Source organism: Monoraphidium neglectum (assembly GCF_000611645.1).
Source record: "Monoraphidium neglectum strain SAG 48.87 unplaced genomic scaffold scaffold00057, whole genome shotgun sequence".
Lineage (NCBI taxonomy): Eukaryota > Viridiplantae > Chlorophyta > Chlorophyceae > Sphaeropleales > Selenastraceae > Monoraphidium > Monoraphidium neglectum.
In genome coordinates, this window is record NW_014013571.1 from 38633 (window position 1) to 50958 (window position 12326).

Here is a 12326-nt window from a genome sequence, read left to right on the forward strand (position 1 = left end):
AACGTGTAGCCGCCGATGGCGGGGCCGTCCACGACGCAGCGCTTCTGGCGCAGGGTCTGGGGGATGCACTGCTGGGCAGTCGTGGCACAGCCGTCGGTGACCCTGAGGCCGGTGAAGACGGTGCCGTTGCACAGCGAGCCCAGCAGGGAGGAGGTGCAGATGTTGTCACCAGCCGCCGCGGTGCCGACGACAGGGGGCGAGTTGATGCCGGCGAGGGCGGTGTTGATGGGGGCGGCGGTGGGGGCGGTGATGGTGTAGATGATGGTCACCAGCACCTTGCCCTGGTCCAGCAGGTCGCACCGAGAGAACGCACCATTGACACTGGTCAGGCCAGCAACAGTCTTGATCTTGGCCACGGCAGCGTTGACGATCTCGGCCAGGCCGGGGGTCGGGTCGGGGCACCTGGCGTTGTTGGCAGTGCCGTCAGCAGGAACCAGCAGCAGGAAGGAGTTGGCAACAGCGGTGACGCCGCCAGCGGTGTCAGAGCCGGGGACAACAAGGGTGACCTTGGCAGTGACGGGCTTGATGGAGACACCGTCGTTGATGGTGTAGTTGAACACCACGTCACCAGCGAAGCCCCTGCATGGGCACGAGGGTCAGCAAGGGTGGGTGGGCAGAGGCCAGGCCCCACATGAGGCGCGACCCATATGAACAACATTGCCCATGCCTGTGCCCATGCCCAGGCGTCGACTTTGGGGGGGGGGGGTGTCTGCACATGACACCAAGCCCAGATCTTGGGAAAACTGCACTCACGGGATGAGCTTCAGGGTGATGGCACCCGCGGGGGTCACAGTGACGTTGCCGGTGTTGCTGACCACGACAACCTTGCCGCCGGGGTTGGTGGTGGCGTCATTGGCGAGCACGCCGGGCGCGGCGATCACGCAGTCGGCGTTGAAGGGGCAGTTGAAGGTGTCGTCGCCGGCGGTGGGGGCCGGGGGCGCAGGGTCTGTCACGGACAGCTGGATCAGGAGGTTCTTGGCCAGGGTGCCGTTGGTGACCAGGGACACAAAGGTCGTGTTGCCGGCAAAGCCCCTGCGTCACACAACGCAGGGAATGGCGACTTTGTGGGCAAGGCGATTATGAACAATCCGAGCCGTTCTCGCCTCACGTGCAGTCTAGTCCACATAGGCAGCCCACAATTCCCACCATTGCCAAGGGCACGGGCCAGCGCTCACAGCGGCGGGGTGAAGGTGATGGCGCCGTCGGAGGTGACGCCCACAGTCCCCACACCAGGCTTGGAGGTAGACACAACCACGAAGCCATTGGGGCCAGGCGCAGCCTTGAGCACGCCGGGCGCGGCGATCTTGCACACACCATCGCGAGGGCAAACAAAGGTGGCATCGGGGGTGGTGCCCGGCGGGGCTGCAGATCGAGAGAAGCGGGGAGATTCAAGGGTCAGGTGATTGGTTTGGGGTCAAGGGGATGGCATTGAGTTCGGGGCGCGCAGTGTCCACAGACCCACGCACCCTCCGTCTTGCACACATGCTGGTGATGTTCGAATGCCGACATCCTTCCTCCCACTGGTTGTCCGAGCTCCTCCCACTGTTTTGACCAGCAACATCAGCAACCCAATTCCCGGAGCACTCACGAACAGTGGTAGTGGAGTTGCACACAGGGCCGGCAAAGCCAGGCAGGCAGGCGCACTTGTTGGTGTTGATGCAAGCACCGCCGTTCTGGCAAGTGGGGTTGCACACTGCGCCAGAAGGGAGCATGCGTGGGAAAAGACACCTTTCAAAGCCACTGTAACTCTCTCCAACCAGGATTCTGCAACTGTGTGAAGCTGAACACCATTGTGTGGGTCAGGAGCATTTATGACCCTGCGTCTGCTCGTGGACCAATCACGCCCCACCCACCAGTACCTGCCCACTCACCCGGCGGGGGCCCCGTGCAGGTCGGGCCAGTAAACCCAGTGCGGTCGCAGTTGCAGGTGTTGTTGGACGTGCACACACCGCCGTTCTTGCACAGCCCGGGGGTGCACACTGCAAGCGGGTAGGTTAGCGATATGGTGGGGAAATTGAGCGACACCCCTACTTGACACACCACACCAGACGGAGGCTATCAGAAATTCACAGGAAAAGCCTTGACCTCCTGCTTACCAACGGGCGTCGTGCAGGTAGGGCCAGTGAACCCGGTGCCAGTGCAGTCGCACGTGTTCGGGTCAGAGCACCGGCCGCCATTTTGGCAAGCAGGGTTGCACACTGCAGTGCAGCAGGGATGGATGCAAAGGATTTGAGGCGTTGAGTGTGCTTGAATGGGCGTCCCAACTTGCTGCCTTTGCTGCAATCCCTGAGGCTCCAAAGACCCAGGCACAAAGCAACCAAACCAGCATCATCTCAATGATAACCACTGCAAGTCAGGTCACCTACCAACAGGTGTGGAGCAGATGTTGTCCGTGAAACCGGTGCCAGTGCAGTTGCAACTGAGCAGACCATTGCATTCACCTGGGAGGGAGAGCATGATCACTTGTTTTTGCATGTGCCAAGACGTGCAAGTGGGGCTGGGAGCGATTGCCAAACATAGCTTCACCGTAATGTTGATGTGAGGGACCCGGTCAGCTGAGAATGTCAGCACACCAGCTGGTCCATCATGGCAGCTCACCGCCGTTGAGGCAGCCGGGGAGGCAGACGGGCAGGGGGATCGACGGCAGAGCTGGCAGCAGGTTGGAGATCGTCTGGCAGAGCGGCAGGGTCGAGAGCGTATCGGTGACGACCGCACAGAACATGGTGGTGCCTGCAAGTGCGACAGCAAGGGTCCAGCCAGTCAATGGAGGGTTGGAGTTGAGTGGGTGTGCCCTTTAAAAAAGGCAGGGCAGTTGAGGCACATGATGCTACCAGTGGCAGGCTGTCAGCCATTTCAGATTGTTGTTCAGTAAGTTATTTCTTGTCAGACTCAATGCGCACCGTTCAGGATGCCGTCGAAGGTGAAGGTGCCATCCTTGTTAATGTTGATGGTGCCAACATCGGGCAGGAGGCCGAGGCCCGCAACGCTAAGGATGCCACCCAGGTTGAGGTTGGGCGAGACCACGCCGCTGAGCAGGTTGCCGGTGAAGTTGGTGCCGCCCTTGAGGTCGATGACGGTCTTGTTGCTGAACACCAGGGGCAGGATGCCGCCAACGGCGGGGATTTGCAGGTTGCGGATCAGGTCGATGCAGATGGGGGCGGTGGACAGCAGGTCGGTGACCTGGATGCACACGCTGGTGGAGCCTGCGGGGAAGAGAAGAGCGTAGGGGGCACAGCTGAGTGCTGTGGTGAGGTGTGCACTGTGATGACGGCACAAACACACTGCAGGGGAGTCGAGACACTCGTGCAGCGTGTCACTACAGCCCGCAACAGTCATCATGCAAATCACCGTCATAATGGTGCATACCAATCCCATGTGGTTGCTCTCACCGTTCAGGTTGGGCCCGTTGTAGAGGAAGCTGCCGTCGATGCCAACCGTGATGTTGCCGATGTCGGGGAGCTTGGTGATGCCCACAACAGAGAGCAGGGCGTTGGGGTTGAGGGAGAGCACACTGGACAGCAGCGCACCCTTGCCGCCAATGAACGAGACGTCAGTGGGTGCCAGGATGAAGCTCTGGTTGCCGCCAAGGAGGTTGGTGACGAGGGGAACGGCGTTGGTGACGCCGGGCAGGAGGCCAGCCGCAGTCTCCAGCACGGGGCCCACAGCGTTGTTCAGGACACCGTTCAGGACAGCGTTGAGGCCACCACCACCCAGGAGGTCGCCGGAGGCCAGGCCCAGGAGGTTGGTGAGGAGACCACCGTTGCCGAGGACAGGGACATTGCCCAGAAGGCTGCCCACAACAGGGAGACCGCTCAGCTGGGTGCTGTTGAACAGGCCGCCAACAACGGGCAGGCCAGACTTGCTGCCAAAGAGGCCGCCGACCAGGGGGAGGCCGCCAACAGTGCCGGACAGGAGGCCGGAGGTGGAGCCAGACAGGATGTTGCCCAGGACATCGGTGACACCGCCGACGAGACCACCAGCAAGGCCGCCCGTGAGACCGCTCAGGAGGCCGCCGGTAGCACCGGAAGTGCCGGTGAGACCACCAAGGAGGCTGCCGCCGGTGACACCGGAGAGGGTGCTCAGGAGACCGGTAGGGTTGGAGCCAAGCAGGCCAGTAACGGTGCCAAGGACGCCGCTGAGGAGGCCAGTGCTGTTGGAACCGCCCAGGACGCCGCCCAGGAGGCCGCCGGAGCCGCCCAGGAGGCTGCCGGAGCTGCCCAGGAGGCCGCCAAGGAGGCCGCCAACGGGGTTGGTGGTGGTGGTGCCACCGGTCACGCCGGAGGCAACGCCAGTGACAGTGCCGAGAACGTTGCCGACGGTGTTGAGGGCACCACCGAGGAGACTGCCACCAGTGCCGCCGGTGAGGCCGCTGGTGAGGCCGCCGAGACCGGGGAGCTGCTGAAGCTCACGGCCATTGCGCTGTGCGTCAACACTGGCGGCGGCTATGGGCGCTGCGAGCAGCAGCACCGCCATGGCGACGGCGGTCGCCGTCGGGTGGCGGGCCATGGTGGGACTGGGGGGGAGGGAACAAGGGGGATGCGGGAGGGCCGGGAAGGGTGAGGGGGAAGTAATTTGGGGAAAGGGGTGAGTGCAAAGGGGGGTGACGGGTGGCTGCTGTTGTGAGCATGTCAGGGTGCTACTGCCCTGGTCGGCAGAACAGAGAATGCCGAGCTGACTGTCTGTCACAAGGCTTTGGCCGCCGCACAATTGAAGAAGGGAGGCCCGCGGGCCAGCATAGCTGTCGACTGCTACAGTCCTGAGTCACCAGGTGCTCAACAGGAACCCTCTGCGTGACAAGCCCTGAGACCAGCGCGGATTGTCAAGTTTACATGTCACCAAGCTTTGGGTGGCTCACCTGAGTGCTTGACGTGCCACCAGAGATGCTGGGCGGCTGCTTGGGGTTGAGCAGCTTTCAGCGCGGAATGTTTGACGTTCGAGCCGTGTAGAAAATCCGTCTACAGCGACCGCGTTTTGAGCAAACAATGGAGTCAGGAAGATATGTGCGCCGTTCTATTGTAGCCTTCCCGCGGATTCATCTTCGCACCAAATCTCTATGCCGAGTGACCTTCCATGGCCTTCCCGCGTGGCTGCCAGTGGCCGGGAAAGGCTCTCATCGCGTGATTTTCTGGTTTATCTCGAACCTTCGAAGTCTTTCACTCAAGTTCGGCGTCTGGCTGAGCCGCCAGGGGGTGCCCTGCATGCCGGCGGCCCCCGATACCAAACACAGGGACCGGGTGACGGCTTGGGGGGCGAGAGCCTGAGAGTGATTACCCCCCCAGAATCAAAGCCAGCATGCTGCCCACAGCATGGTACCTCATGCTTATTATACCCCGCAGGAAAGGCAAGGGAGCCAAGTGATTTACACGTGCGTGCACCGCCGCCCCGCTGGCATGGCTCGATCGCAGTTTCAAGAGGCGCGAGTGATTGCGTGCATGGCGGGCTCTAATCGACGGCCCTGGTGAGGGCCCTCGGCGCCAGCCTGCATCATAAAAGGTGTTTTGTGATGTATTGATGGCATGTGTGTTTCTCCCTTGACAGCATCCCCTTGCCACGTCGCAAGGGCAGCATCCCCTGCTGGGTGCACCAGGCAGCCACAAGAACAACCGCTACAGCCTGGCCCGGAGCTCGCATCGAGACTTGCTGACATCCCTGACAGTTTGCCACCTCTTGCCGCTGTGCCGTACCCATGCTGTACCGTACCCATGCCCTCAAACTCCAAGCATGCCTGCACTCCGTGCACTGCATGCTTGCAGTGGGCATGCGATGGCATGCACTCAGCTGTTGGAGGTGTTGACCGGCGCTGGCACTCGCCCAAAGATGCTGGCTATTGGACTTGAGAGCAAATTGTGCCGCATGGCATTTCTGACCAACAGCCCTCCTGATCGCTCAGTCGCCAATGCTACTGTACCTTGGCTTGCTGCTTGCTTGACACTGGGCCTCATCGTGCTGCATTCGTCACCACCACCAAACGTGTGCATACCCTACGGTATCATAGAGCCCGCAAAACCCCAGTCCTATGGCTTGCAGAAGATTGAGAAAGCTTGCAGTACGGTGTACTCTGACGGGCCTCGCAACAGCACACCCTCGAATGATCGCGTAATAATGAAGCAAACAGCCAGCCCGCCAATCGGCTTGTTTGTACGTGGTTTTCTGTGTTTTAATCTGCTATGCGTCTCGGCGCCTGGTGGCACAGCAGCTGATGCGCCACATCACTCGCAAGCAGCAGCAGCGCTTGCGTCCCGTGAGCGTGCCCTGCAGCACTTCCATCGTGATCTACTCTTGTTGTCTGCTGAGCCCAGCGTCAGCAGCAGCCGGGACAAAGTCCATGTGGACGGCATCCTTTCCGCCGCGGATTGGTGCGAGCAGCAGCGGCACTGAGTTGGAGCATGGAGGGGCAAGCAAGGGCGCATGCTGAACCGTCGTGGCGCTTACAGCCAGCCTGCTGCTTGCGCCAGCATGTTTACACGCATGGCTGCAGCCCAAATGCCCTGCCTTGCTCACTGTTGCACCGCCACGCCGCGCCTTGCTGCTCAGGCTGCATGACAAGCTGACTGCTATCGGCCTGCAGGTGCGGTGCGAAGCGGAACCAGGGAATTGCCAGGGCCAAACATGGTGCAGACTCACCGAGGGGTCCCGCATGGATGGGCTGCGCCCCATGAACAGCAAACACCACCTGTTTGCTGGATATGATTCGGCGCGGCTGGGGCCGCCCAGCACGCTGGGCGACGCCCGGCCACTGCCACAGCCCAACCCCTCAGTCCCAGCCGTGGTCCCCCCAGAAGGCCGAGCGCACCCGCCTGGCCAGCAGAATCAACACAAAAAACAAGCTTTCCAGCTCAGGCATCGTGCGCCTTGCGGCGCTCAGCGCACTGCCCGCACCCCGCGGCGCAGGACGTGCAAGTCCTCCAGACGGAGGGGCCACAGCCGGTGGTGTACGCGTCGCACTCCGGCGCCGGCCCAGCTGCACCAACGGTCCTCATCTACGGACACTATGACGTCCAGCCGGTGGACCCTCTCGGCCTGTGGGACGACCCCCCCTTTGAGCCGCGGATCAGGGACGGCATGTTCTGGGGGCGCGGCGTGGACGACGACAAAGGCGGGCTCCTCGGCGCCGTGCACGTGAGCGCGCGCCTGGGGTGCGCCGCAGGGGAAGAGGGGGAGGGGGGGAGCGCCTGCGATCGCGGCTGATTTATGTGTCTCAGGCGTGCGGTGCGTGTGCAGGGGCCTGCGGTGCATCCCTGCAGTCTGCGTCAACAGCATGGTGTGCCAACGCGCACCGTACACCCCTTGCCCAACAGGCATGACAGCAAGCATACGCAAACGCGCGCGCACACAAGCAAAAAGGACTGGTCACTCTCCAACGCCGCCGCAGGCTGTTGAATCGTACCTGCAGAGCAGCGAGGGGTCTCTGCCTGTCAATGTGAAGTTCTTGTTAGAGGTGCGGCGGCACAGCAGCGTGGAATGGCTGAGAGCCTGGGGGCAGCCGTAGCAGTGGGTTGGCGTTGATGTGGCGGGAGGGTGCGGGGCGACAGGCGGGTGAGCAGGTGGGCAGGCCGGCGGGCAGGCAGGCAGGCGAGCAGGGGAGGTACGAGGTAAAGCTGTGCAGTCCAGCAGCCAAGGGCAACCGGTGCGCCCCGCGAGGCGGGGCGACGCTGGCCTTGACGGTGTCTGCGCCCCAGCCCCTCGCTGCCGCTCGGCGCGACGCACACCAGCGGACGCCTCCACATGCGTTTTACGACGTGCGCGTGCGCAAGCGGTGGCCTCCACCCCGCCCCACGCCGCCGCAGGGCCAGGAGGAGATCGGCAGCCCAGACCTGGCGGCGTTCCTGCGGGAGCACAGGGGCGGCCTGCTGGCGGGGGTCGACCTGGCGCTGTCGGCGGACGGGTCTCAGATCAGCAAGGAGCAGCCGGGAATAGCCACAGGGCTCAGGTGCGGGAGGGGGAGCGGCGGACGGGGGCAGTGGTGGCCTTGATGGGCATTGACCAGGGGCGGGCGCTGCTTTGACCTGACTTTGCCGATGTTGACTGGGCGCGGCACGGCGCGGCCCCTGAGGTTGTGGGGCACAGGCGTGCGCCGTCATGAACGGGCTGGAGGGGCCAGCGGGCAACGCGTTGCCGCTCTTGAGGGGGCCGGCTGCTTGGTTGGTTTGGACAAGGGCGGCTGGGGCAACTCTGCTTCCGGACCGAAAGCACACCCCTGCATCGCGCCTGCCTGACTATGCAACGGCCCGCGCTTCCGCAAATGAAAGCTACCGCACGTGACGCCGCGAACCAGCTGCCGCCTAATCCCCTCTTCGCCGCGTGCACGTACTCATGCGGCTCGCAGGGGTGCCGTGGCCCTACAGGTGGACGTGCGGACGGCCCACACTGACATCCACAGCGGTGCGCAACCAGCCCGCGGGCCCCTCTGCTTCCGCTGATCTCGCGCATTCAAGAGCAGCTGGCGGGCTGGGCGGCCCGTCGGCGAGGGCCCCTGGCGCAGCACGGGGCCGCTTGGTGTGAGTGGCGCGCTGCCGCCGCGGCGGGCCTGGTCCACTTTTCAGCTCCTCGTGTCTCCCGCAGGCACCAAGGGCGGGAGCATACAGAATGCGGCCCACGCAATGGTGCAGCTGCTGGCCACGCTGAGGGACCCTCAAACCGCCAAGGCGCGCAGGGCGCACCGCGCCCCTGTCGGCTGCAGCATGATTTTTTGATGGTGTTTGCAGCTGCCGCCCTGCTCTTTGGCCGGGACCGCTTAGTGGCGGCTGGCGCGCGAGCCCTGCTGCGTGCTGGCCGGAACGGCGGGCAGCTTTTGGGGTGCTTGATCACAGGGGCGGTGCGAGCGGCGCAGTCACAACCCCGCAACACGAGGTGTTTGTTTTCATTGCGACCCTTGCTCTCGCAGGTCTTGGTGGAGGGGTTTTATGATGGGGTTGTGGAGCCGACAGAGGAAGACAGGGAAGACATGGAGGTGGGAGGGTTGGAGGGTGTTGGGCAGCGGGCCTGGCGGGGGAAGCTGACGCAGCAGCGCGCCATGGGCCTGCAGGCGGCTCATCTATGCAGCCGCCGCGCGACCATTGGGCCGCGCGCGAGGCCGCGGCAAGCGGCGGGGGGGCGCCGGCAGCCGCTGGGCAAGGACACAGCGCTGCCGTGGCTGGGGACGGGTCGGCGCGGGACTTGCCCCTGCTGGGTGCTGCCCGGCCCAGCCATCCCCCCTGCTAGACCCCTTGTGTCCTCTCGCGCCCTCTGCCGTCCCTCCTTATCATTCCTATCTGCACCGCAAAACTGCATCACAAATTCGCAGAGATTTCCCTTTGACCAGGCAGCTGAAGCTGCGCTCGGCATAATGGGCCACTGGGGCGAGGAGGGGCGCACCACCCTGGAGAGAAGGTGAGGGGAAGCCGGCGGTGGAAACAGGCAGACGCAAAGCTGGGGACGTTCGAGGCGGCGGCGGCGGCGCTGAAGGGGTTGCGAGCACTTCAAACCTACCTGTGCACTGCATTTGTGGGGGCGGGTTGATCGCGCTCAATGATTCTGGTCTGCTCAACCCCTTAAACGCCAGCGCGAGAGATCGTCCACGAATTTGCAATCGCCTCAAGCATCTCAAGCTGCTCAGTCTCGCACCCCATCCCCCTTAAACTAGGTGGTACCGCCCCACCCTCGAGATCGTGGGGATGGGATCTGGCTATCAGGGCGACGGGATCAAGACGATCGTCCCAGCGACTTCCACAGCCAAGCTGGCGCTGCGGCTGGTGCCCAACCAGGTCCCCGGCGACATCACCAAGAAGGTGGGGCGCCGCGCGCGCCCCTCTCCCCGCAGGCAAACCCTTGCTGCACCCTGAAGCGAAGGGAGCAGGCCCTGGACCCCATGCCCGAGCCCCACCCAGTCACAGCCCCACCCCGCCGCCCGGCCGGCCGGCCGAGCCGCCTTGCGCGCTCGGTTGCAGTGGTGCGCCGCGCACCTGCAGCACCAGGGCGTCCCTGGAAACCCGTCCCGGCCAGCCCGTGCTCCGCGTCTGCTTTGCCTTGTGACACACGTGACCGCACCCCCCTGCATACCCGGCCAGGTGCGGGCCCATCTAGAGAAGCACCGGCCGCCCTTCGTCAACATGACAGTCACGACACTCGGCTTCAGGTGAGGCGCCCCAGCCCGCACCCAGCCGTCAATCGGGTCCCTGCTTATCTAAGCCTGACATGTGACTCGTCTGAGTGTCTGTAAGCGTCGATTGATGGCGTTCTAGGCAGCGGCTTCCCGCGTTTGCAGCCGCTCGGAATGTCGGGTGTCCCTCCGCTTCGAGTGCTAGATGCTCGGCGCGTCCCGCCGCGCGTCCAGGGCCACGCCGCTGCTGTCGCTATCGCCTTGCGGCAAGCAGCCCATGCGACATTGGGAACACGCACGCTTCTGTCACCTACATCATTCTGCCTCTGCGGTGCCTTCACGGCCAAGTCACCCCTCCCGCCCCGGTTCGCCTTTCCTGACACCCCGCCCACCCCTGACCCCTGACCCCACCCATCCATACCCTGCCACCCCTGCAACTTGCCATGTGTCAGGGCCGATCCCTGGACTTCCCCTAGGCACACCCCCGGCAACCAGGCCGCTGCTCGCGTGCTGAAGCAGGTCATGGGGGCGGACCCGCTCTTCTTCAAGTGAGGCCCCGGACCGGGCAGTCTCTGACGATGCCGCAACTCCCCAGCCTGCGGCCCCATCGCGCGCTGGGCTGCGCCTCTGAATTGCGCGCATTCATTCTGAATTGCGCGCATTCATTCGTGCCTTTTGTGCATGGGGCTCTGTAATTTCGTTGTGTCGGGACGCAAAACGCTGATGCATCTCTAACACACACACACACACACACACACACACACACACACACACACACACACACACACATGCCAACTGTGGCAGGGAGGGCGCGACTGTGCCGGCCCTGGCCTACTTCCAGGAGATCCTAGGGGTGCCCACCACAGTGTTTGCCTTCTCCCTGGGCGACAACATCCACGCGCCAAACGAGAGGCTCAAGGTGGGCCGCGGCGCCGGCGCTTCCTGCAGCTGTCACGCACCCGACCGCTGCGTGCGTGTGGGTGGTGGCCTATTGCGTTTCGGCCACTGGCGAGCGGGCGGGCGCAGCTGGATGGACCCCCCCGGCCTCACGCTTCGCGCGCGGTAATGCTGAGTGCGCCCCGCCGGCATCCACTCACTTCCCTCTGCCGTGCTTACGACCCTGCACGCCGCTCCTCACACCACACGCACACTTGGACGTGCTCAACCCACCACTCCCCTCCTCCCTGACCCCCACTTTTGCTGACCGTTCCGTGACACACATACACACACACACACACACACACACACACACACACACACGAATACCACACCCACGTGTGCACACACACAGGTGTCCATGTTTGATAAGGGCAGCGAGGCCTGGATCTTGCTGCTGGCCGAGCTGGGGCGCATGGGCCGCCAGCCCTTTGTGGCAGGGCCCGCCAGCGCCGGCGGCGGCGCCGAGCCGCACTCTGAGCTCTGAGCTCCACAGCATCTTGGCTGGCGGCATGCAGCGCGGCGGCGGGGATGGGCAGGCGTCCTGGCGCGCTGCCTCGCTGGAACCGCAGTGCTGAAGCCGTGTTGGGTCATGCTGCACACTCAGGGCGCAGTGACAGGTGTATATCAGGGCGTTGGCATACTGACCACTGCAATTTGTAGCAGACAAGGTGCCATCGTAGGGGCGGCCGTGCAGTTGTGTCTTGTGCATCAGATCATTGTCCCCACCTTTGCCTTCTGCAAAGACCTACGGTGGACCAGCGTTGCGCTGCACAGGCGGCGATTGCATGTATAAACTCCCTTGCGCCGCCGCCCGCCCTCTACTGGGTGCATTTTCGCAGTCCAGGGTTTTTGCCATTTACGGTGTATGTGGTTGTGTAATCGCTGTTGTTGCAAGTGACAAGGCAGTCGCAACATCTGCGCATGTGAACAGTCATGTGTTGTTGCGGCCCAAGAGGCAGCCGCCCCTGCCAAAAGACAGCCTGGACTTAACAAAAGACAAACCTCTCACCCACAACACAGACTGAAAAGGACAATGTAGGCAATACGATACACAGCCACTCCTGCAGGCACGACAACAGTCCCACGGACCCCGATTTTCAGGGGGGACATGTATCCATAGCCCAGGTAGTTGCTGATGCCCAAGGCTGCAGCTGGTGCTCAGCCGTTTGGGCAGTTGGCCGCCCAGTGGCCGGGCTGGTTGCACTTGAAGCACACGTTGCCATTGCCGCCGCCCATGGTACCATCCGCACGGACGAATTGCACGTCACCCCCGCCGCCGCCGCGGCCCCGGCCACCGCCAGCAGCGCCG

The 12326-nt window shown here is 63.5% G+C and overlaps 3 protein-coding genes across 3 annotated transcripts in view; 2 read left to right on the forward strand and 1 right to left on the reverse strand.

Annotated features, from left to right (window-relative positions):
* MNEG_0675 (hypothetical protein) overlaps positions 1-4506 on the reverse strand; it is a gene marked incomplete at both ends in the record, with an annotated part of 6089 nt that extends 1583 nt beyond the window's left edge. The window contains 8 exons of the mRNA XM_014050845.1: positions 70-579; positions 754-1032; positions 1176-1362; positions 1589-1693; positions 1872-1979; positions 2599-2730; positions 2901-3203; positions 3390-4506. Of these exons, the coding sequence (XP_013906299.1) occupies positions 70-579; positions 754-1032; positions 1176-1362; positions 1589-1693; positions 1872-1979; positions 2599-2730; positions 2901-3203; positions 3390-4506 (2741 nt within the window). The remainder of the gene's footprint in view (positions 1-69; positions 580-753; positions 1033-1175; positions 1363-1588; positions 1694-1871; positions 1980-2598; positions 2731-2900; positions 3204-3389) is intronic.
* A 1661-nt stretch (positions 4507-6167) lies between these two features.
* On the forward strand, positions 6168-8420 carry MNEG_0676 (Cytosolic non-specific dipeptidase; the record flags this gene model as incomplete). Its single annotated transcript, XM_014050846.1, has 6 exons — positions 6168-6184; positions 6535-6568; positions 6892-7119; positions 7373-7438; positions 7788-7930; positions 8327-8420. 6 exons carry the CDS (start codon positions 6168-6170, stop codon positions 8418-8420), a joined length of 582 nt encoding a protein of 193 aa, XP_013906300.1.
* Positions 8421-9325: 905 nt separating this feature from the next.
* MNEG_0677 (peptidase M20) lies at positions 9326-11501 on the forward strand (the record flags this gene model as incomplete). The annotated part of the gene is made up of 6 exons (XM_014050847.1): positions 9326-9369; positions 9623-9767; positions 10047-10114; positions 10555-10626; positions 10883-10997; positions 11370-11501. 6 exons carry the CDS (start codon positions 9326-9328, stop codon positions 11499-11501), a joined length of 576 nt encoding a protein of 191 aa, XP_013906301.1.
* Positions 11502-12326: the final 825 nt, after the last annotated feature.